Source organism: Leucoraja erinacea, chromosome 15 (assembly GCF_028641065.1).
Source record: "Leucoraja erinacea ecotype New England chromosome 15, Leri_hhj_1, whole genome shotgun sequence".
NCBI classification, from domain to species: domain Eukaryota; kingdom Metazoa; phylum Chordata; class Chondrichthyes; order Rajiformes; family Rajidae; genus Leucoraja; species Leucoraja erinaceus.
This window is the reverse complement of record NC_073391.1, coordinates 11,571,482-11,597,236: the sequence shown is the minus strand read 5'-3', so window position 1 is coordinate 11,597,236 and position 25,755 is coordinate 11,571,482. Positions and strand designations below refer to the sequence as shown.

Genomic DNA, 25,755 nt, shown 5'->3' with positions numbered 1-25,755 from the left:
GGCACGCTAATGTACACTATTACATGAAGAGCAAAACTTAACACCAAACTGTGTGTTGCTCTAATTACATTATGCAGATGTAATGACAACATGCCATTCAAAGAAGGGTTCTATATAATCTCTAAACATACAGTGGAAACCACCAACAATCACAGCTTTGCATTAATTGTCCAAACACTGTAGCCTACTAGGTGCTAGATAACAAAACAATGTTTAATTTAAAATTATTAAATTTTGAAAATCCTGCTTGTCATTCCCAGGCTCAGCCAAAACATAAATGGCATTCAAGAAGACAATGAATTAAATTTTGTTTAATGTCCCTTTCCACAAATTCTAATTTACATTGCATTTTTAACAAAACCGTTGACCTTATAAATGCTGGCATTTGTACAGCTTCAACAGTGTAGGGTTTAATCATGCTTTTCCAAAGCCATAAGGGAAAGTGTTTTAACTGCTGGTTGGATATGGACTAGGAACAAAAACACTGGGATTGGTCAACTGTTTATTCTCAATGCTTCCGAAAACAGCCTGACAAGACGATGTAAAGGTCTGGGGAATAACCCATCACTGTTCCTAGGGTCTAGTAATAATCATACATAATCGTTTGGAAATATAGCTAATAAGAAATATAATGAATGTTAAGCAAAATCGGCATTAGGCACAAATTACATGATATTAATAGTTGAACAGGTGCAGAAAGGCGCTTTAAATGAGGTAAATGAATAAAATGTCCCTGAGCACAACTGTGTGCACTGACAAAAAGTCAATCACATGAATTATTCAACAACTGAAGCTGCCAGCAAAGGTCAGCTTTCTTTGACCTTTGTGACAGGAAGTGAAAGGAACCAATGTTGACTAAGAAAACTGAAAATCAGTCTTTGGCTACTATGCTACCATCACTTAAAAACTTAAAATAGGTCTTAAGTAACGGTTGTTATTGAACCAAAACATTTGATCCCGCACATGTATAATGACATGCCCAGAAGAGTATTTCTCACCAATCACATTCAGTGATATTGACCATTGCAAAATAATTTTTAAAAAATCATGAATTCACATTGTTTCAGAACCATTAAAAATCATACAGCTCCAAAGGCCACAGAAAATATTTTAGAAACCAGCAGGCTTGAAATTCAGTAACAGCTGTTAAACCTGACTAAACTTTTCACTAAACTAAAGCCATTCCAATCGCTCCAAGAGAGAGAAAATGGGATAAACAGATGTCTGGCTGCTGTACAGGAAAATAGGACACACTTGGAATGATAAGTCTCCTGAACTGTACAGAAATGCCAGCTCTACAGGGGATGCCAGTTACTACTAGTAAAGATGCCAACTTGCTATTTGACTGCACGGGTGCCACTGGGAACATTCTGCTGTGTGTGCTATCTGTAATGTATCGTGAACCCATTTAATGTATCCCAGCACAGCCACCACAGCTCTCACTAGAGCGTTGCTGTGCTGTGTTGTGATTGTAATATAATCCTGCCTCCTCTTGTCTTCCTCAACAATCAGTCTTTTCAATTTTCAACAGTTGGACATTGCATCCATTTACATTGAACTCACACGGGGAAGGAAAAGGATGTACCTTTCCAGGAATTTCCGCAGTTTGCAATAAAACATGCTACACTAGCACGGAAGAATTATTTTAGCACAGATTATGTTCTAATTTAAACAGCATTCACAGTATCCTGTAATCATTTAAGACCATCAGAATGTATCGGAGAAATAGGATTTATCTCTTTAGATTTTGTGTGATACAGACAATGGGTGTTCCTAATAAGAAACATCTGTGTGTTTTTTTTGTTTTCCCAGAAAACATTATTTTACTATGAAAATGATATTCTCATCCTGCCCAGCAATACAACAGAGCGTAAATGTTCATTCTTCTCCCCTCCCCATCCCCATCTCTCCCTCCCCAAAAGCCCCGCTCCCCTGAATACAGTTAACTCAAAAGATTTTCCTCCAAACAGTTTATTTGCAGTAAGCTGCTTTTTTTTTCCACCTAACGATGGACAATGGCTTTGATTTACGGAACACTGCCTGGACCTGAGCTGGAACAAATGTGTGGTCATAGATCTCAATTCAAGATTGAATTATTGGTTCATATCCTAAGGACAAATACTGTATGCCTTATCTGTTCAGAACCTGCTAAATGTGTCCGAGGGCAAAAAGGAACTGGTAGAGCGTGCTCTCTGTGATTCCTTTTAGAACCAACTAGCCAAGTGATGAGATTGCTCAACAGGGGACTCTAAGCCATACAACAAAACAGGGGACAAAACTCTGCAAATACAGGTTCTCTCACTTCAACTTTGTTTTAATGTCTGTGAAGACTTGGAGCCATTTCTCCATGTAGGTCGAGATGTTTACACATTAACTTTCATGCTTTTCCTGTACATGTCAAGAATATTAACTTTTCTACCTTTCCATGTAACTATTCATTCTGGTGTCTTAGATTACTACATGGGAACCAAGCTTCACATGTCTAGCGAAAGTATATTATTTTTCCTAACAGTGCATGGCAGATGGCGCAACATTACGTTCATTAGATATTCCTACGTTTAAAACCATTTAAAATATTTCAGGCAAATTTAGAAAACAAAGCAGACTTTTTGATACATAACATAGTTTCAGCATGTGCACAAGTTATGCTACAAACTGTACATCCATATTCTTAAAACATTAATATGTTTTACCGTGGTTTTGTTAGTCCAACTAAACATAACTATTTCATGAAGAAATATATGACGATGTTAAAAGGGGGAAGTTTACATACTCATCAATGTTTACAAAAATTTTCAAATAAAATGATCTAATTATATTAGTGGAAATACCCTGAAAATCCCTCTAAACTGAATAAAGTAATTTAATATTGGTATCATTTACTACATAAATTTGAATCCGTTGATTTAGAATCACAATTTCATCTTTCTCTGTTATAAAGCAGTTTTTTCACATAAATCTTACCACAGGTTATACAGTAATGCCATCACTATTGATAACGCAATAAATGTGCAATATTAATGTGTCTTTAAATTACATCATAATATCAGTTCAATACAGATGTTCAATAGCCACTCTAATGAAATAGCATAATAACCCGAGTCATAAATGCAAAATCATTTTATAACTTATGTCAGACAATAGCAATGACGAAGGCCGATAAGAAAATAAGTTGCGCATTTATTTTTAATATTCACCTAATAAAGTAAAAATTGTAGTGTATTATAATTACGCTCTATATGTAGAAATTCTACTTTGAGTCCATTAGAACAGAAACACTAAAGACAAATATAATTGTATTGATTTTTTAACACCAAGTTCTTCAAACTGTTGAACCTGCCTTCAATTGCCTGACACAATCCCAGAGTGATGGCAACAACTAGTCTGCCCTATTTGATTACTAATAAGAAAGATGTCCCCTCTGTCAGATAGCTAACATTCTCCACTAAGCAAACAGCTATTCCAGCTAATCAAACATTGGCACTGCTCTCCACTGGTGGTGCATATTTTGTCAGGCTTAACTTAGGGTCTTTCCTGGTTTAATTTTCAGACATTGAAACCAAAGTTCATGATCGGAAGATACGTCAGTAATGAAAGCGTCTGAAACCCTAGCTTTGTTCAAAATCTGCTAAAGAGTTGAGCTATCATACCTATACTTTTCAGTAACTTTCAACATGTGACTGCAGCTATGTTATACAAATTTAATGTCACAAGCCTTTCAGCAAGGTATGTTTCATTCAAACAAAAGAGGCCAATTCGTAACTATTAAACAAATGGCAACTAAATGGAACACAAAATACTTGGGAGTTACTAAGAAACAGATTAGAGCGCATATCTACATTTAAAGCCAAAAACTCTCTAGGCATAAAATACTCTTCACAGTGAGCATGGTGGCAGATGAAACTGCTTCCCTTGACAACTCACAAGCAATTACTGAATCCCCACAGAGTGAGCCACCAGGTTTCCAAGTCAACCCACCTGTGCTTGGTAACACAAAAGGACAACAAATGGAACAATACAGAGAATGAACTGAAAGCAAGACTGAGGGTAATGGGCATCAAAGAATAAATATTAATACATTCATACCTGTCAATAATCACAGGATCTGAGGGAGTTTCATTTCTGTTGCCGCAACTTTTTTTGTCACAACACCGGCTGCAAGTAAAGGAAATAACCATAAGTGTGTTTTAAATAATGATTATCTTTCTTCCTTTCCCCTTCCTCAACATTAACTTTGATATAATCATGGCCAGTGAACAAGCACCATAATGGGAATGTTAAAAGATTGCAAAACAACATGTTGTGGTGTCTGTCTTTACGTTGATCTCAGAAAAGAAAGAGGCAGGAGGCTGGGGAATAGGTTTTCACAGCTTCCGCTTTTGTTTACCTCTAATTGTCAAGCTGTTATTTCTGGAGAAGATGCAAGATGCCACCTCCAACCAATATTACTGTGGGGCATTTATTAATTAGAACCATAACAGTCTGTATGCCCCCTTTCGTGATTTTTTTTATTGAATAAAAAAATCCTTCATTAAATATATGTTTCAGCATTGTAATTGAAATTAGAATATGGCAAATATAATACATGATTATATCTTTAAAAATCATAGTTGTATAATGGTTACATGTCTAAATTGGCTAAATTAACACCATATGGTAGGCAAAGTATATAAAGCCTTTTAAATCTGACAGCTAAAGTGATTAAAGAAAGTCTACAGTCTTCCACTTACAGCTTAAATCACATCTGTGCTCTCTTCTATGTTAATTGTGGTACATGCAGTGGTGGATAATAAAGAAATTTCACTTTATTGGTTGTAATTTATACTTATTACCTAGTATAGGGAAAACTCTGCTTTTGTGTATTAGGACGGTTACAGTGTTTTAAGTGAAATGACATTAAGCAATAAGCATAATAGCTAGGAATAGTATGCCCCTTAGAGTATGTTACCTGCTACTGTAGGCTGAAATTCTGGCTGCACTTCCTGAACAGCCCTGCTCTAACAACCAACTATTTTTCACATTCAATACATACAAAATCAATGATGCATTTTTTATTTCCCTTGCAGTGTGAAACTCTTATGGCAGTTAGGGGGGAGGAAAAAAAACAGGTGGGAAATTGCTCTTCTGACACAAATCCTAGTTATGTGTCTGCTATCTAACACAGGATGAACAATGCATCTCCGCTCTAGAGAAAAGGTTAACTGACAGTATCAAAATCAATTCTCACATACATGAGCTCAATAAGTACAAAGAGTTTCTTTTTTTTATATCAATAACAGATTATGGTTTATCTGTGGCTCAAGCTGGTAAAGAAGAGAACAGTAAAATGACTGAATGATCAGTGACTCCTATAGAAGAACCGTTCTAGTGTGTATAAACTACGACCTGTTTTTGGTTGTTCTCTGAAAAGTGTATTGCAATTGCAGGAGTAGCATATTAATCCGACGCAGTGAACAACGTGTCAGATTTAACTTCCCCGTGTACATGGCCTAAGTAATTACCAAGAGTTATAACGACATATCTCACATAACTTTCACGTTTTGTTTGAAAACGTAAGCGCCTCTTTCCATTTCTATGGGTGGGGATGTGGGGGTTGCTGCATTTAGCACCAAACAGCGTTTTATTTCAATTGCTGGCACGCAAAAACAAAATACTGTGCCACGTTAAACTTACATGTGTTAAAATGTTTCCGTCGTTAGTGGGTAGTTTTGCCTCCCGTGCCTTGCGCACTGAAACTGTGCAACGGAGAATAAATCTGACACAACTTTTCAAACTGACCAAAGCACCTTGTACGCCACATGTGGCTTACCTGCACATAATTTCGTGTGTCAGTAGAACTCTGCACATTTCGGGGTTTTTGTCTTGGCCTTCGTATATAATCGGCTAAAACAAATTATCCAGAGAAAAAACAATCAGCGTTTTGACATTGAAAAGTTGACGTGAACAATGACTGAATATCGCTCTACCTGGCGACGTAAAAACGCTGCTCATTTTTAATAAAGGAACACACTAGTTTTCAGATCACCTAAAACGATTTCCCCCAAGGTGGCGCATTAAGACAATCTATACATATTTAGAAAGGATATTAAAAACGGGGGGAAAAAACCCAAAGTGAGAATTCTGTCGGCCCGCAACTCTGATTCTGCCGGTCACGTTAGATTCGATCATAGAACCTTTCCTTTAACAAGGTGGGGAGCGCTTGTCATTCCCAGGTATTAATTACATGTCATGTTGAATTTTTATCCTGCATTTTATGAGGGGGGGTGAAGATAGGACAAAAAACACCGCAAAAAAAAGCTAATTGGTAAATATTGCATTTGACTGGCACCAATCCCCACAGCTATCCATGTTTGGGGAAGTGTAACGGTGCCGTGATTTATTTTGTGAGGCGGCGAACCAAGTTTCGGAGTAAAGCAATGTTGTGTCTTAGTTTGTCCTTTCACCTTCCCTCCTACCCCCATCCACGGCCCACAAAATAAAAAAGATCCTGCTATTTTTTTTGGTGCGATTTGCGTCTGTGGAGTGAATCTGGTATTTATTTTTCAATTACACACAATGATTTTTTTCTCTAAAAAGACAGTCTGTGGGTACGGTTGAGTAATTATTGAGCATTCGTTCTAACAGCAGCCAGATGGTGGGAGTTCTAGGTGTGTTCGCCTTCTCCTAGCTCGCCTTTCAGCGAGTCTTCTCCAGCGAGCAGTGCGCACAAACGCACCACGCTCCTTTACAACTCAGCTAAGCGCATCGGATCCCAGTTCCAAGCTGTCTCTACCCTTATTATTCAACTAACGAGATCCGCTTTGCTCGCATTGTAACGAGCTGCACCTCCCCACTCCAGATGCTTATTTTCTGATTGTTGTCACTGAAATCAAACATGACTAAGTTGGGAATGTTATTGTTCAACCCTCCCAATCGCCCATTCCTGCGCGCTTTTTTTTTGGTTCCGCGCTTCTCTTGTTTTCCATTTTGCTGCAGAAATCCTAATCAGTAAATTAGTTGTTCTGCGCCGTTGATTCTTTGATCGCTTACGTTGCTGTTTTCCATCAATCAAGTGAGATTAACGTTTTTACAAAGCGCCGTTTGCATCATTAAAATAGTAAGATGCGTGGCCCCGGAGAGTAGATATCTCTTAAAATAACAGTCCCTTCATACCCAGGTATTTAGAAGCAGGGAATACACCCTCCTAATTAGGCTACGATGATCTCGGCAAACGTATACCATTCAGATAAAATGGCAATAATGTCATGTTGTCGCCTCTCAAAAAACACAGAGGAACGGCAAGGAGGTTTCTGACCTATTGAAATAACTGTGGCAAGTGGGAAATAGCACTGAGGTCCCCATGATCAGTGTCAATCCCGTGGCAGACTCAGGTCTTTAATTCCAAAACAAGACATCTATGGGTCATCGTAGGATCTGTGCGGGCACTGTTAACACTGTCCCTTGTTTTCCCAACTCGCAAAATCACTGCGTGACCACAAACTTAATTAGGAAATTTGAATGATGAGGAAGACATCTGATTCCATGAGATGAATGTAGGGCACGTAACGAGTATCTCTGCCCCAATAATGCAAAACTAAACAAGCAAACATAACGGTTTTCAACGGATGGAGGAGTAGGCATTCGGGCAATTTCTTGAATGATGTTCTTTATTTATTTATGATGCCTTTACGACAATTACATTACAATGCAATGTAAAACAGAGTGTATTGGGGGATATGCTGAAATGTTTGGCGACTTTCATTGGAAATGTAAACGTGCCGACTCCCGTGGCTAATTACTGTGCAGCACTTTTGATCAACCGCACTTATCATCTTTGAAGTTGCAGAAGACAGGCTAAATAATTTAATAAGCAACCGCCTGTAATTATGTTATTTACAATGTATGACAGACAGATGATAAAGAAATACAGCTGATCCCAGGAAATGGACTGTTTCGTGACCCCTGGCGCACCCACTCAAAGCTGCAGCTTCTGGGCAGGGAGAAAATAAAGTGGAGCTGAATTATGGAGAATGGGCTGAGAGGTGAATTGGAACTAGGAGAGAACAAGCTGACTTTTCACCTGAGCGCATTTAACTCCGCAGACAAATGGAGACGCCAACTTGCTGTTCACCCATCTCTACAATAACCAAATCACGCCCTTCTTTACAAAAGTGCAAATTTAACGCGGGATTTTTTTTTTGAGGCACACGTGCATAGTAAAACTTAACTAAACACAATCAATTGTGTTTGATTCCATGACAGGCGAATACATTTAAAAATACTTGCCAAACAAAAAAGTGTCGCTTTCCTCCACACGCAAGTGAAATCGTGTGCAATGTTAGGCTCTAAAGTTAAAGGAGTTAAGCGTCCGGAAAGATTACAGGGTAAAATATGAAAAGTTTTTTCCCCCCGACTGTCTCACCTGTTTGGTCATAGAATCGATGAGCCTGACGTAGAGGTCTTGTTCTGTTCGCACCCCTAGAAATAAAGTAGTATCAAATTTAACGGCACAAAAAGAATGAAATTATGAATGGGCCGTCTCAAGATCTAGGTCATTCAAACACAGGAAGGCAAGTTTACATCGCTCTGTTAAAGGGCACTGTTAATTTGGCAAAATGTGGGAGCTGGTGGCCTTGTAATGAATGCAATAAAACGAGCTGATAGGCGATAAAACGCGAATAAAATATTCGTCAGAGAAATATAAACTGTATCCCAGGAAATTCATGATTTTTTGACATTTATTGTAAATTTTATGTTTAGTTGAAATGTGTAATTTGCAGTGATGTGGAGCGTGGAGCGCTGGTCTTTCGCGGGGCCAATGTTTGTCCCATACTTTGTATATTTTCTTTTAGGACAAGTATCACATTACACTCAAATGGTGATAACTAATGTGACGGATATAGTTAATGTTTTGTTCATGATACTCATATCTGGAGCACATGGACAATCGTGGAAATCATAAGCACTATCTAAATCTTTTAGGGCTAACAATTTTACTGCCTGTGTTTAATTGTTACAATATAGGACAATATGCTGCCCCTTAAGATAACGCCAAAAGGTCATGAGATTAAAAAAAACAACATTGAAATGGCACGAGGACACTACTTCAAGTGATGAGAACAACATCATGTTCACTTTCAAACCCAAATGTCCGATAAACTAGCAGAAGCGACATTGATATTCTAATCTTTTTAATTTATTTTTAAGCTTAATTGCTAGCCAGGTTGAACTTCAAAATTATACAAACAGTGACTTGTATCTACACCACATGCCTCACAACCAAAGTCTATTAAAATAGAAAAATCAAACCGCTACACCCTCTAGATCACTGTAGTCCAACTTACCATTGCTGTAGAGTAACTGAAGTTTGTAGTGTATTCCATTGTTGGTTTTTTCATTATTTGGCTCCTAAAAGCAACCGTTATAAATCAGTAGTTATATAATTCAATGTATTCCATAGTTTATTTTTCATGTCTTTTTAAATATATGTGCTTATAATTAACAGCTTGTTATGCCATTCTTTGGCTTGTTAAGTATGCGGCGTCCCCGCATTCTAGCAATAGGAAACATTTTGCTTTTAGGCTTTTGTAATAAAATAATATTTACACACAATGTCATAAACAGGCAGCTATTTTTCTTAGCAGCCGAGAGCTGTTATAACAAGCAGAACTACACGTGGTTTGGGCGCCTCTTGAGTACCGTTAGGCTTGTTAGTTATTGTGCACTTAAAGAGAAAATCATTCCTACAGTGAGCAACTTACTTTATCTTTCTCCACAAAGTCCACATAAGCTGTTCTCTCGATCTCGACCGGCTGCCCCTGCCTGTCGTAAAGGGCCAAGACGAAGTGGAAAAAATTGGATTTTCTTAGGTTTGAGGGCGGCTGCTTTTCAAAATGTGCCCGAGCAAGACCCACGCCGCTGCGGGAAAACAATAACACAGTGTATCGGTGAGAATTAGCTGCACTAGAGACCGAGACCAACTGATGAAAAACATGGGAGATGGGAATCACATTTGGGAGACTAGAGATTTCTTGATTTGTCGCTAGCAGTAATATGATGTAATGAAAGGGAAAGTGAAGGGGAGCAGAGGGAGAGGGGGTAATTGATAGAGTATTGAGGGGATTTGGTGATTTTGGGTCGATATGAGAAACATTAAAAAAAAATCAGATGGAGGGTAGTATTTGATTATACATACCTCTGGGCTGCCGTGTTAGCATCCACAACCCCAGCTGTGTGCATCCATGATCGGACCGGATTCATCCCACTTCCTAGCGGTTCCTCTTTCATGGTCGTCCCACCTCTTGGTATATTTTCCTGAATTCCAAACATTAAAACAATTTTTTCTGCAAAACCAGCTCCTGTACGGTTTTAGTATCTAGGAGATGTCAGATTGTTTTTCTCCCACGGCGAACGGAGGGGGGAAAATAGATGAGAGATGACTTTGCTCGTTATATGATCAGTGAGAGAAAAGCCGAGTTCAGACTTGCTTCCTCTTCAAGCTGTCCTGAATTGGCACGGCATAAACAATTTCAGTAGTTCGGCGCTAGTTGGATCGTGATCCGTTGTGGAGGAAAGTACAACTAGCGGGAAATTTGGTTTAAGAGTAAAAAAAATGTTGTTTGTTGATGTTGTTCTCTCTCTCAGTGTGGTGTCATCCTGCTAACAACATCAAAGGTATTCTGCTTAGGACACTGCTGAATCGACCACTTCTGACAAGGTTCTCCTGCTCCAAAAGACAAATAAACGAAAAATGATTACCATAGAGGTGTTCCTGGACACAGGAGAGGTTGATTAGGGCCTTTAGCGTCTCACAGAATGGATGGAAACATACAAACTCAGCCCTCTTTCCCCTAGGAATGGAACCTTTCCCGGGAGCCAAAACTCTAAACCCTCGGGACGGCTGCTGACAGATTCTGACGTTTCGGGGAGGAGATTACGGCCATGTATGGATGTAGCATTAGCATAGCCAATCGCAACTCCGCCACGCTTCTCATTGACAGCCACAACCAGAGCCGCTGTTTCAGCTGCCCTCTTTTTTTTCTCTCGCTCCCTCTGTATTTTCCCTTCTTTTTCTACTACCCAAATTTGACATCCAATAAAATCCAAATGCAGACATTATTATTAACATAATGAATCCTTCAGGAAAAAAAATATAGATATACACACATACACACGGCGGATGCGAATTGTTTGTCTTCAAACAGAAATTAAAAGGGTAAAAATTGTTACTTGAAACACACTCTGATCAATAGCGAGAACTTGCGGATGAAGTTTGCACTTAAACTTATAAAATAGCGCGTGGAGAATGCGCCTTGACTGGCCTTGACTACAAATGGTTGCTGGACAGTGCAATCTATGGCCAGAAAATCAATACAATCCTACATTGAAGCTACCTGACAAATTAATTACAAACCTGAATTTTGTGTGTCTCTATGCGTGTAAGTGTGTGCATGTGCATGTTTATGTCCGTGTTGAGAGGGGTGTCTTTAGTGTTTATTTAAAACACACGTTCTTATCAAACGACGTGTCTTCTTTATGTAGTTTGTTGTGTGTAAAGTGGCGTATTACAAACATTTTTCCTATCCATGTGATCACATAATCAATTATGGGTTAAAGATCTCGGTATGTCCATTGAATCAATATCCAAATTCTGAGGTGCATTTTATATTAACAATATAAGGGGCTGCAATAACGGCGGTGAATCTACACCTCGATGTGAAGTTAGATGATACGGTATGAAGATATGCGATCACCGGGAATTCCTGAAGATCCACATGTATTTCTAACTAGATTTTTGTTGACTAAAACTAGCCTTTCAGAGATATTAGCTAGTGCCCAGAAGAGGGGACCCTGGGGACGGAGCCTGCCCTCTGCTTTTTTTGTAACTAAAGGTAGGAACCCTGGCTGGTGGGAGAGAATCAGGGATAGTCACTTACTCAATAATCAGCCCCTTCTCTTCGTTCGTATTAGCACTGCCATCCTTTATTTGACAATTGGCACAGTATGTACGCTAATATTTTAATTAATCGGTGAAAATCGAAGTCCGAATTCTGTTATCTGGGGACACCATAACACTTGAATTTCAATAGTCCGCTGAGGGTGAGAAAGAGATGTGTTAGAGCAATCTATTTTCTGGTGTTGGGGGTTAATGACTATTGCGACAGATAAGTGAATTATCAAAGCTGTTGCTATTCCGATTTCAAAATCCATTACATTGCTGGCGTCTAATTAAATACGTAAGTATAATAAAATCATATTTTATGGCGATTGAAAGTAATAAGATTAGTCTTCAGAAGCAATCATCACATATTAAGATGCCATATAGATCTACAGAATCCTAAGTCTGTATTTTAAAATCAAAACGTGCAGGGAACAATATGCATAATAAATAAAAAGAGATTCTGAGCTGTAGGAATCAGTGTCGTATCGATCTTGTACATCTGTGTTATTAACACAATTATTACATCTCAACCGAAAATAAAAATAAGTTGCAGAAAGTAAACCTTTCTTCTATCTAAGTGCGATGTTTGAAACCTGTAAAACGTTTAAGCGCATTTTCATTCTGCGAGTCACTTGTTTTGTACATGTATGCAAAGCTCCGCTATAGTAAACATGCATTAGTAATTAATGAGTGCAGCAATATAAATATAACATTGGTAATTTTAACACCAGCGAGTCGAAGTGAACACATTTTTTATCAATCATTTATTTAATTTTAAATATATTTAAAGTGATTTCCTTCAAATCTGATAAACGTGTTTTGCACCAAGTCAATGACAGTGTTCTCATACCAGATTACACCCGCCGAGGCGATTTAAATCTGATTACCAAATTATAGGGTTTTAGCCAAATCCTTTTAAAGCTGACTGTAAAACGTAACCTGGAAAGTTCCGCAAAACCGTCACAGAGGCTCCATCCGCGCTGCAGCCAAAGAGTTTTAAAACGTATTGGACAACAAATGCAGCTGCACCACTATTTTTTTTTGAAGATATTAGGCGAAAATTAATGCAAATCTGTGTTCAGAAGCCATCTGGCCAGAATAGGGGAATCAGCTGTTCCTCACAACAGGGTTTGGGCTGAATATATTTCGCTCATTTTCTATTCTCATCTGGTGTGGCCGACGACTGCTCCAGACGATAGCGTGGAAAATACAACCTTTATCGCCCACCCCAAATTTACCATTTTGACAAACTGCTTGCAACAACCCAAATTTAATCGAGGGGAAATGTGACGACTCCGTATTGACACAACAATTTACCGCTGCCATTTCTTGTAGGGGAAGGGTCGCATAAAAGCGACTCTAACTTAATCTCTTCAATATAAAGTGACTTTGGCGTTCAGACAAATAACTTTCCCGTGTTTTGAGAGCGCTTTAAAATTTTCCAGGTAGCCTTTGTTCCCGGTCAGGGGAATAGTAGCAGCACATTCGCCCGAATAGCACCTTAAAGCATCTACAATTACACACGCGCCTTCCTCTTTGCAAGTAAGCAGCTCCATCCAAAATGAAGCGAGACTGTCGAACGATGTATTCTGCTGGAAAAAAAAGTGAACCCGCGGAACACATTTAAATAATTTAGTACAATGGAGTAGGACAATGAGCCAGACAGTTTTATGAGCTGTTTGTTGTCAAATATTGTTTGAATTATCTGGTTTATATATATATTTTTTAAATCACACTGGGCAGTGGGTACAGTTGCGTGTGGTGAAATACTAGGGGAATCAGTCGGGTTCTTAGTTTGTGGAGTGAGCTAGCTAGCAACCACTGTTGGACAAAGAGAGCCAGAAGCTTGCGGGATTGAATCGGATTTGCATGGTCCAGTCAAAGACCTCCCGAAGTAACGATCCTCCGTATTATGTGAAGTGTTCCTTTTGTAAATTTACGGTGAGGGGTTGAATGATACACATAATTTGCATATAAATAGCGACATCAAGCGATTCGCGTGCCACACACCAGTGGTCCCCCAGATGTCAAGGCAAAGCCAGTCAGATGGACACTGGGAGTTCCATGTCCCCCGCGCCAGCTGTCCCCTCCTCGCCGATCATACCAGTGCACACTGCAAAATCACAATCGCCAAGCGAGCACACTGCTTTTCACCAAATCTCCCGCTTTGCCTTCTTGCTTTAACCCTCAACCCCGTTTTACAAACGTTGTTTTGTGTTGGACACTCGACAGCCTTTGTTCACTTATAATGTAGTGGTTTTAGATGTTATCCCCCCTCCCCTCCCCCCCACCCCTCAATAAAAAAAAGTAGACGTCTTCTAAATGATTAAAACTGAGCTAATTGTTGGTGTTTACTAGTCCTCCTCTCACCTCCTTTTTTTTAAAGAAAAAAAATATTCCTAACTGACTTTTAAAACAAAATACTTAGACCAACTACACCTCCGCTCGCGGGCGCTCAGGGCCATTTAGCGCATACATAAGGGCAGTTTTCAAATAAAGGTAACAAAATCGTGGTGTGCCTAAAACTTGCTGTGAAGATGACACAAAGGGCCACAATATAAACTGGAGTGATACGGCGCGAGGTGAGAACGGGAGGGGAAGTCTTTTACTGCAGTATGTAATATACATTCAATGCGTATCACATCAATTGTCTATTGCATGCCCCGATCCCAGTTAGACACTTTTAATTGACCGCAATATATTTTCCAACTTACGCGAAATAAACAAATAGCAAGCCCGCATCATTTTTTTATTCTCTCGAAGAAACCGTACAGCAGTCATTCGGGAACCTCCAGCGCACCCATAATAAAAACTACATATTAACTGATCGATTAAAAATGTTAGGTTCCCTTTATGCAGTTCAGCGTCCATATAGATGTTATGACAGAACTTACATTTAAAAAAATAGCACGAATCATAAATGAGTTCTCCGCACTAACATATAACCACGCATTATGTTGATTATATTGTGGCTTTGATCAATTGAAACTACGGTGAGTTGATATTTTGAGCATTTCCCCCACCGAAAGGGCTATTCTATGAAGCGCCTTGCAGAGATTTAGCGGAAAGTCTCAATCCCTGTTTTCACGTTACAACCTGTAAGGTGCATATTTGACAAATAGCGCCGCCTCGGGAGGGCCGGAGATTCGGCTTTGGGATCAATCTGGACTCCATGAAGAGCTCGCCAACATCGCGAACGTGGAAAGGAGCCCGCTGCTCACACTAAGATTTCCTTACCAACTTTCCCCGAATATCCCTCATGCACCTTTACGCGCCCACCAGACGCATCTCACTCCCGTTCTCAGGTGCCCGCTTCTGAATGCCTGCAACTTTAAAGCTTTTATTTAAAAAATTCCGCCGCGCATTAATTAATATCCAAATCGGCAACTTTTGTTTTTGTGGGAACAGAAATGCACGAATCGACTGCATCTCTCAAAATAGTTCCCTGAACGCGCTGCAGAGTTTCATCATTGAGATCGCTACGGCATGGGTAGCAATTTATAAATGGCAATGATGTAGTAACGCGCGAGAGGTCGATTTGTCCACTCTATGCAACTTTTTCACCACTTTCTGCTTGTGAGGTGAATAACCCGCGGCCACTGTCTTAGAAAAGTGGTCAGTCTATGAAGAGTGGGGCAAATGTCAAAGCGGATGGCAGCGGGGAGAGAAATATCAGTCGTAGATAGTGCCCGACAGTCAGAAAAAAACGTGCAAAAGTCCTTCTTGTAAACGGGGCACCTTCTCACAACTGAGAGCGCTGCTGCTACAGCTACTTCCGAGGTTATACCTGAACGCATTTTGTCATATCCCTGAGTGACAAGAAACTTCAACAATTATACATATCGGGAAATACTGGTAAATATCTCAAACTTGATCAGTGAAATGCGCAAATTTCAGAGCCATCCCGACAATTCGGGGTCTCAGACATTGCGCATCTAGGTGGATGGGGGGTCAATGAAACGTCCGGTCTAGAGACAAATTGGTTCACTAAAATCTCGCAAGGTTCAATAATAAATCAGCCCAAAGTACCAACTTTAATTTGTCCCCCACCTCAGGAAGTTCGCTGCATTGTGCAAATTGAAGCTTCGCGGTCTCAGGCAAAGCAGAGGTGGAATTTGGATGAAGAAGGATCGATTGCGTTATTTTAAATATTGTAATGCCCTTTAATAAGACACACTTCGTTTTAATTAATTCTGATATTATTTTGTAAGTGCCCGGACGTTGATGTCATATTTAATATGTTCAATCCAGATGTGATGCCTAGCGCAAGACAGTCAGTGATGAAGTGTAGCTTCAGTTCAACTCATTGAGGAGAACTGTATAACACTGCTGTGGGGACTGGACTTTTGCATTCCAATTGCAAAAACACGAATTCAAATGTGACTATTTTGAAATAGCCGATACGTAATATATATTTCAAAACTCTATCTTTTAAAATCGGGTACCGTAGACAATGAACTATATACACTCGTAACCAATAGCGAAACTTTCAATCTGCTGCGCTTGACGGTATTGTATCTAAAATTTAAATGTTCGCAGATAAAATCCAAACCCCTCATTTTAACAGACTACGTATTCTAATCGCGTGTCTCCTGTAGTATAGGCGCTGCATAGGAAAATAATTTCCATTAAAATTTGGTATATTCTCATACTAATAGAACTATTGATTGGAAAGCTGTTGCCAATTTACTTTTTGTAATGCCACGCCGCAATTTGCATTTATTCAACAGATCGTAATGAAGAAAGAAAGCTGGGCGGTTTGGCTGCCGAAAGCGTAGCTGGGGGGCAATGCAAGAACATAGATTGCTTCCAGTCAATTAATATGCAGTTTGTCCCAATAAAGCAAGGAGTGGAAATAAAATAAGACACTGCGGGCTTCCTCACTATTAAGATTAGTCAACGAGATTTCCAAATTTGTTGTTAGGGATGAGATGCTCCTCTAACTGACAGTAATTTGTTAAACTACCAGAGATGCGCCCGCACACTTGAAACTGCCAGTAAGGTATTACCCTTGAACTAGATCTAAATTATTCAGCAGGTTAATTTACTTGAAGAAAACATGGGACAAAGTTAAATACAGTATTACATCCTGGAATGTGTTTGCTTGCACATAATTTGGAAGGAATGAATACTATGAGTTAGGACAAAGTTTGATTCTAATACATTGGCTTAGTGAAATTAATTTGAAGAAGGGGAACAATATTTGCTGTAGGAAATTGCACGATAGGTCCATGAATGGCAAACATGCTTAATCTGCATTTTTACAGCTAATTTTTGCTTTTGACGGGGGCACGTTTTCTCGCTACATTTAGAGTTAGCGTTTTAACGCAGATGGCATCAATGAATAACAAGAGATAGGCTAACTTCTTGCAATCACAGATATTAGCAACGCTTTTGGATAGCGATCAAAAATCTCAACTCTCGTACCATGGTGACAGTGCGCCACCTAAAGGAACCTTTGCATATAAGCAGGATAACAACTTAAAGAGTTTAAAACTTAAACTAGACCGTTCATTTTTTTGAAATCTCACATTTAAAACAAAATGCTCTGATAATCTTCTAAGGATATCTTTTCCTAAAATGCAATGGTAGTCAATAGTTCATTTGCGTTGATCAATTTTGTTTCATGAAGAATACTGAAGACAGCGCACCCCCAAAGAACGTGTTAACGAAGCATAAACCTTCCGCAATATAATCAAATGGATGAAGAGTGGCCACTTTCTGATTATTGATTATGGCAAGAGAGAAGACTGCAAAGTTAATGACTTAACCTCAGAAGTGACTGGTGGGCTGAAGTGACTAGTCGCTCAGATGGCTTTTGCTCGAGTTTTTTGTTGCTATTTTTTATATTTTAACATCAATCTGGATTTGAGCTCGATGAACTCAACTTCACCTACTGGACATTAAATGCACTATCAAGGAAATTAGCACCTTGAATAAATCAACAATATTCCTGACAGATCGATCAATTTGTGGTTGTTTACTTTTTAGAATTGATTCGTGGCTATTATAATAATACTTTAAACACTCTACCTTTTACGCTGCAGGACATGATTGAGGATATAGTTTCAACCTTAAAACCGAATGAAGAATTGCCATCAGTGACAGCATTTACATTCACATAAAATTGATTTGTTTTAAACTTTTAACTGTTGATGTCGTTTATCACACCGTGCAAATAACGAAGGGATGTTTGGGATGCATTTAATCAGCATAATGAATGTAATCCAAATACTTACGTAAACAAATTGTTAATAAATAGAACACATAGAAACATAGAACGTAGAACATTTGGCCCTTCGTGCCCGCACCGCCATTCATTGTGATTATGGCTGATCATCCACAATCAGTAACCCGTGCCCGCCTTCTCCCCATATCCCTTGATTCCGCTAGCCCCTAGAGCTCTATCTAACTCTCTTTTAAATTCATCCAGTGAATTGGCCTCTACTGCCTTCTGTGGCAGAGAATTCCACAAATTTTCAACTCTCTGGGTGAAAAAGTTTTTTTCTCATCTCAGTTTTAAATGGCCTTCCCTTTATTCTTAGACCGTTGCCACTGGTTTTGGACTCCCCCAACATTAGAAACATTTTTCCGGCATCTAGCTGGTCCGGTCCTTTTATAATTTTATGTTCCTATAAGAACCCCTCTCATCCTTCTGAATTCCAGTGAATACAAGCCCAGACTTTCCAATCTTTCATCATATGACAGTCCCGCCAACCCGGGGATTAACCTCGTGAACCTACGTCCACTCCCTTGATAGCAAGGATGTCCTTCCTCAAATTAGGAATGAAAATTAAGAATTAAGAAACACAAGGATGAAAAATTCGAAAAAGTTGCAAAATGTAATTTATTGTATATTAATATTATCCGTTATAAATACATAACACATATCTGTAATAAATGTCCATGAAATGCAAACATGCATCAATGTATAATAATCTGTAAATTCATTATTTAATGGACGTGTTCAAACAAATTATTTTGGAGAAACATTGAAAACGCCTCATGAGCTGCTGGTAACGTTCTTACGAACTAAATGTGAATTGTACCAAATAACACCGAAAGGGATGTTTAAATGCAAAATAAAGAGAGCGCATCTGACTATAACCTATAACTGAGACTGTTATGGCATGTCAAGGTAGTGTGAAATCTAGAACATCGCTTACCTTTCATGGATAATTAGACACTAGACAGATTTTCCTTTAAAGCCAAAGTCGGAACTATTTACCCGTCATGTTGTGTTTATTTATGTTCTGTGAAAGCGTGATCCTGGACTAGTTTACTTACTTACAAGGAAAATCTTTGCAATTTCTGCCTATATCTCAAATTGGGGGTCGCCTGGCCAGTGCAAACCCCGCACAGACGCAAGCGCAGTCCGGGGAGGCGGGATGTAGCTTGTGCTTCGTGGCTTTGTCTTTGACAGTGTTCAAGTAATCGGGGAAAGGGGTGAGCGACTACGAGCAAAGAACTTCAGACATGCAGGGGGTTCCATTGAGTCTTGAGCCGCGGGTGCACTTTCTCCAGCAAGGGCAGAGGTCCATATTTTTTTTAAAGGACAGCCTACCCCCCCCCCCCCCCCCCCCCACTACCCCTCAGGATAAATGCAAATGTTATGACAACTTCTCAAGTGTTGAAGGTTAAACATTTAAGTGTTTTAAAAGTGTCAGAATCTGAGCGAACGTTGACTGAAGCTGTGCGCGACTTCCTGAAGTAACTGTCTTTGCCCAACAGTGTTCAATTCCCTTGCTCAGTGAACTATTGGAAAGCGGGTCACGGTGTGAAAGGGCACGTACCAGGTGACCCTGGAGTTCAGTTCAAATGTGGCAGTCGTTCCACAGGGGACAGCAACAAGCAACCTTACAAAACTTCCCAGCACTCACACACATGTCTGTCATTCAAGTGAATGCGAACAGGGTGTGGAGCAAGCCTTGCCACAGAGTTAAAGGCATGAAGCAGGAACAATTCAAAAGGTCCATAATGGTGACCACACATCATTTGCATTTACCTTTCATTCTTTGGAATAATTTACGCTGGCGACCCATCCATCCTCTGCACATCATAATTTTCATCCAATTGTATCAAAATTGTTGAACCTTTAGGAGAAACCTAAACAAAAAAAACTATAAATTGCTTTTAAAACTACAAGAAATAATTTTGAGAATACAAGTTATGGTCAGACATTGAAAGGTCGGCTACCTGTAAACTCTGTTTCTGTTTGTTTTAGTGAAATAAATTAAATAAAAATGTCAATGTCTGTTCAGAATGTGTAAAAAAAATGATAAAAAAATAAGGCTTTACACAAAATTAAACAGCCTTGGCATCAGCATTATGGGGTGTGCATGTATTTAACAATATAATTACATGAAAAGGGTTACTTTTGAGTGAGCTGGCAGCTAATTAAGGTGTTCCGATTATGTCAAAAACCATTAAGGGGAAAGTTCAAGTAGACCATAAACATGGTCTGAACTTTGAGATACGGCAATACTATTTAACTCACACTTTGGTACCTATTATGTTTCCAGATCATTATGCCACTTATAGCTAATTAGGAAGCTGATTTTATGATGTCAGAAGACATTCAACAGTCTGAGAGGCATGGGACATTCATTCACCAGCAGTCTGTGTTCCGTTTCCATGGGAACGTAAACCTTAAATCCAATGTTGGAATTCTGCAATCAAGTATTTTTTAAACAGCAATGTTTTTGCTCCCCAGAGGTCACACAATATAGTCATTAAATTAATGGTAATCAGAAATAGTGTCTGCAATATCTTTTCCTTAAATGATTTCTAAAACAATATTGCATTTTGCAATATTTATAAAATTATTATTTTTTAAAGTAAGTTGAGTATCTTCTCTCCAGTTCTTGTGTTAATCTATTTGGTTGAAATGTCAGAATTCCAGAGTACAGGCAAAATGCAAAGCAAGGAACTTACAATTCAGTTTAAGATGTACATATTATGTTAAAATATATGTTACATGACACTTACCACAATTTAAAAATGTACTTTTTAAACTTTTTGCTTGTTTGGAGCGTATCAGCAATGTGGTGAATGATGCCTGGAGAATTATGTTATATTCTGCAAGTCGTTGTATGTGTGACTGTAACTTGCGAATGTCACAAGTGTTTTGAAAGTAGAGTATATTGTAAAGGAACACAATTGCTTCAAGTGAGCATTAATGCATGGTAATTATGCCCTTTTGCTCTGATTATTCAACTGGACTAAATCATAGCTCTCAGCAACATTGATAAAAATAATCTGGAATATTTATTTTTACCATAATGCGTAAAAAGTAATAGTCTACCACAACATAGCCTTACAAATATATAAGCACACATTTTAAGAAAAGTGTTGGATGCTTTGCCATTAATGCTCTATTGTTAACTAATAATGTAACCCACCACATTGTCCATTTAAATGCCATTAAAATAATGGTGTTTGATATTCTTTCAGTCAAGTAAATGAATTCAACTTTCATTATTAGCTTTGAAAATAATAGTTTTTTGCATACGATTGGAACACATTTCCCTTTAGCATGTATAATACTAATTTTAATAAATGTTGAAATTAGAATTAGTATCAGAAAATATAAACATCCATACAAAATTTTATATTGCATTTAATAGGCTAATTTAATCTTATTGTTCTGATTTTGGTGCACTATTGTATTCATTATCACATTATGCAGTTATTATTAATGCAAGCTAAATACAGCAATAAAGCTGAATCCTGAGTGTTTGAGCATTACAGATATTTTGTACTTTGTTACCATAGTCTCAATTGACAATGGGAAATATGCAAATGTAGGGTGATTACACCAAAAATCATTCATTAGTCGTGATTCACAATTTGTTACTCTGGATCAAAACTTTATACTTTCTTAAAAAATGGACGTACATTTTTTTGTCATTTATTAAGTAATTTCTGGTGCAGGGAGAGTGTCAGAATACTTAGCTTCCTTCACATTACATAACCATATAACCATATAACAATTGCAGCATGGAAACAGGCCATCTCGGCCCTACAAGTCCGTGCCGACACAACTTTTTTTCCCTTAGTCCCACCTACCTGCACTCATACCATAACCCTCCATTCCCTTCTCATCCATATGCCTATCCAATTTATTTTTAAATGATACCAACGAACCTGCCTCCACCACTTCCACTGGAAGCTCATTCCACACCGCTACCACTCTCTGAGTAAAGAAGTTCCCCCTCATGTTACCCCTAAACTCCTGTCCCTTAATTCTGAAGTCATGTCCTCTTGTTTGAATCTTCCCTATTCTCAAAGGGAGAAGCTTGTCCACATCAACTCTGTCTATCCCTCTCATCATTTTAAAGACCTCTATCAATTCCCCCCTTAACCTTCTGCGCTCCAGAGAATAAAGACTAACTTATTCAACCTATCTCTGTAATATCTACAGTAATATCTCTTGAATAGCCTGGGACCTGTAGTTGGTGAGCACAATTCATAGGTGCTGTTGGAGCTAGTAGAGAATTATCCATATAGTTTCCTATGCCAGTGCAATGAGCTCTACTTACCAGCTGCTAAATTCTCAGTGTTTAGCAAGGACAAGACAAGGCATTCATCTTTTTTTAAAATGGATGAACCAAATACCTTTTTCGCTTGGGCAGCTTACTACTTGGGCAGTGGTATGAATATTGATTGCTCTCACTTCAGGTAGCCCTGGCATTCCCTCTCTCTCTATCCCTACCCCACCCAAGCCGCACTAGTTTCTGATTTTCACCCAACAAACAGCTTACAATGACCTGTTTGCTTTATCATCGTTACTTTTTTGCAGATCTTTCATTCGTTGTTCTTTATCTCTCCAGATCGTCTATATCTCTCGTTTCCCTTATCCCTAACCAGTCTGAAGATGGGTATTGGCCCAAAACATCACCCTTTCCTTCTCTCCAGAGATGCTGCTTGTCCAGCTGTGTTACTCCAGCTTTTATGTCTATCTTTAGTTTAAACCAGCATCGACAGTTCCTTCTTACACACTTTTAGAATCCATTTGCATTTGTGCAACACATCCGATATAATTATACCTTTTTAATTTTTCATTTCACCTCTGGCTATGATCTGTCTTTTAAAAAATATATTTGTATTTTGTTTAATACCACATTTTAATCACCAATTTTTAGTTTATTAAATAAACAAAATCTGTATATTTAATCTGTGTCTGTTACAATTTTCACGGTAATGTGTTTTTCCTATCTCAAAGATCTGTTTCACTGAGAAATATATTTATTGTCACAAGGTGTTATGAAGTAACCATTAAAGGAGAATCACCAGCGTGTAGATATTGGCCTTAGACAGATTCAAACGTAAGCCTTGAGCTTCCTTTTGCTACAAAAAGAGCCTTGAGAAACAGATGCAGTAGTGTATGGTGAAGCTAACGAGAGGGGTCAGCCTGACCCATCAACAGCCCATGCTGTTATCAAGAGAAACCAAAGTAGACCAAGAACAGGGCAGGAGTGACGAATAGTTGGTGACCAAATGTCTTGAATTGGGATTTTGATTAACATATTTAACACGCCTAACCCTTGACCTTTGGCAGGTGCGATGGTCACTTGAAAGCTTTGAATGTAACAGCATTGCGCTTCTGAGATCACATACCCTGGACCATGTGTTGACAGCCTGCAACTGATATTTAATTTTAACTGATGTAAAAGCAGATATCTCCCTTCTGAAGTAGTTTTACTCTCTATAAAAACACAATAATTGTTGTCTGACCTATTGTGTATTTTCAGCTTCTTTTTGTTTAAATTTAATATTTCCAGCTTCTGTGTTTTATTTTTCCAAAGTGGAAACAGCATAACCATCAAATAAAACAGAATATTAGTTTTAGTGTTAAACCAAGAACACTTGTGTCATCCATTAAATTACCGACTATCATTTTTCTAAAGAAATGGTAATAAATTTCAGATGTTTTGGGCTTGACATTACACCACAATATATAACTGGTGCTGGTTTTTGATCAGGCTGGGATTAACATGCTAAGAATAGAAAAGCCACCTGTGGCAGGAAAGCACTTTATCAAGGGTGGTGTTAAAACCACTTTGTCTTAATAATGCCAAGTGCAAGTGACATTTCTACTAAGCAATACCACGCTTTATTTCAGGATCGTTTAACACATGTACAAAGACAAAGGAGAATTGAATTACTGAATTATTTTACTTTAAAAAAAATCAACTTAAAGATAGTGAAACAGATATAATCATATTTGACACACGTGAACTTTCTTCTTATTGTAATGGAAAATTCCAAATAGTTCTCCCTTTTATCCGAATTTTAATTTTTGTACAAACCATCACACAAACCAGCCATTCCTCCCAATGACTCCACCTACACTCCACACGGCCTCGGGAAAGCAGCCAAAACAAGCAAGGGCCATTACACCCCAGTCATTCCTTCTTCTTCCTCCTATCGAGCAAAAGATACAAAATCTTGAAAGCACATATGAACAGATTCAGGAACAGGTTCTTCCATGCAGTCATCAGACTACTGAATAGTTCTCTCATCAGCTAAGGATATTGTCCCAATCCTCCAAGCTACTTCAATGCAACCTTTTCACCTTTTTTTTTAAATCTGCACTTTTCTGTAACTTTAATGCCATAACTTTGAACAATATGGTTTGCACTCTGATATTTTTCTCTTTGCACTATCTTATGTAATTATGTATGGCGTGGTTGTACTCATGCATAGTATAATTTGACCGGCTAGTTTTTTCTGTATCTCTGTTCATGTGACAAAATAAACCAATACCAATTATTTATCAAATTTATCAGAATTGTCATTGAATAACAATCATTGTCATTTCAAAACATTATGGATTCCTTCTATCCACACCATGCTCACTTCTCATTGTATAAATTGGGCAGGAGGTACAGAAACCTGAAGTCCCACATCACGGCGTGGGTAGTGAAGCAGCGGTTGAGTTGCTAACTTACAGCTCTTGCAGCGCCAGAGACCCGGGTTCAATCCTATGGGTGCTGTCTATACAGCGTTTGTACGTTCTCTCATTGACCGCATGGGTTTTCTCAGAGATCTTTGGTTTCCTCCCACACTCCAAAGACGTACACGTGTGTAGGTTAATTGGCTTGGTATTTTTGTAAATTGTCTCTAGCATGTGTAGGGTAGTGTTAATGCACAGGGATTGCTGGTTGATGCGGACTCGGTGGACCGAAGGGCCTGTTTCCGTGCTGTCTCTCTAAACTAAACTAAAATAAACCAGGGTCAGAAACAGCTACTTTCCTCTGGCCATCAGTTTGTGAACCATTCTGCACAACCCTAATCTTACTTGAGCAACAGAACATTACAGATCATGTCTTGCACTACCATGGACTTGCACTGAAGTCTTGTTTATTCGGTGTGTTGTCTGAAACTAAGTGCCTGTGATACTGCTCCTAGCAAGCTTTTCATTGTACATATACCTTGCCAATACACGTTCATAAGGCAATTAACTCAATTTAACACTCTTCAATGGCAATTTGCTTCCTTCGTTAAAAAATGAAAATTATAATAAATTGTTTTAATATCACTATTGAATAACTGATACTTAGACACAACTTTTAATAATTACTCATAGTTATATGATGCAGATTTGTATAAATGTTCAAACTATTTAAGTATGTGTTGTTATTAAAACAGCAGCCACTAAAATATATTTTTCAATTAACTCCTATTCCCATTTTTAGGTAGCATTTTACGTAAAGTCGTCTAAACGCAGGATCCTTTGACTGATGTATGTTGTATTTCATATCTGATAAAAATCTACTGTAAAAACAATCCTAGTAGATAGTAGGGAGAAAAAAAGGTATTCATGTAGGTTA

The 25,755-nt window shown here is 38.5% G+C and overlaps 1 protein-coding gene across 10 annotated transcripts in view; it reads right to left on the bottom strand.

The window, feature by feature from the left end:
- Window positions 1-19,220, bottom strand: part of ebf3a (EBF transcription factor 3a) — a 130,938-nt gene extending 111,718 nt beyond the window's left edge. For 2 of the 10 annotated variants that reach the window (XM_055646677.1, XM_055646682.1), the window contains exons 1-6: window positions 10,175-10,913; window positions 9,741-9,897; window positions 9,324-9,387; window positions 8,402-8,457; window positions 5,810-5,883; window positions 4,087-4,155 (exon numbers count right to left, since the gene is read on the bottom strand). In XM_055646677.1, the coding sequence (XP_055502652.1) occupies window positions 4,087-4,155; window positions 5,810-5,883; window positions 8,402-8,457; window positions 9,324-9,387; window positions 9,741-9,897; window positions 10,175-10,308 (554 nt within the window). In that variant the 5' untranslated portion in view covers window positions 10,309-10,913. Of the gene's footprint in view, window positions 1-4,086; window positions 4,156-5,809; window positions 5,884-8,401; window positions 8,458-9,323; window positions 9,388-9,740; window positions 9,898-10,174; window positions 10,935-11,915; window positions 12,073-19,086 lie in introns of those variants that run through there. The other 8 variants (XM_055646674.1, XM_055646675.1, XM_055646680.1 and 5 more) reach the window with 8 other exon arrangements.
- Window positions 19,221-25,755: the final 6,535 nt, after the last annotated feature.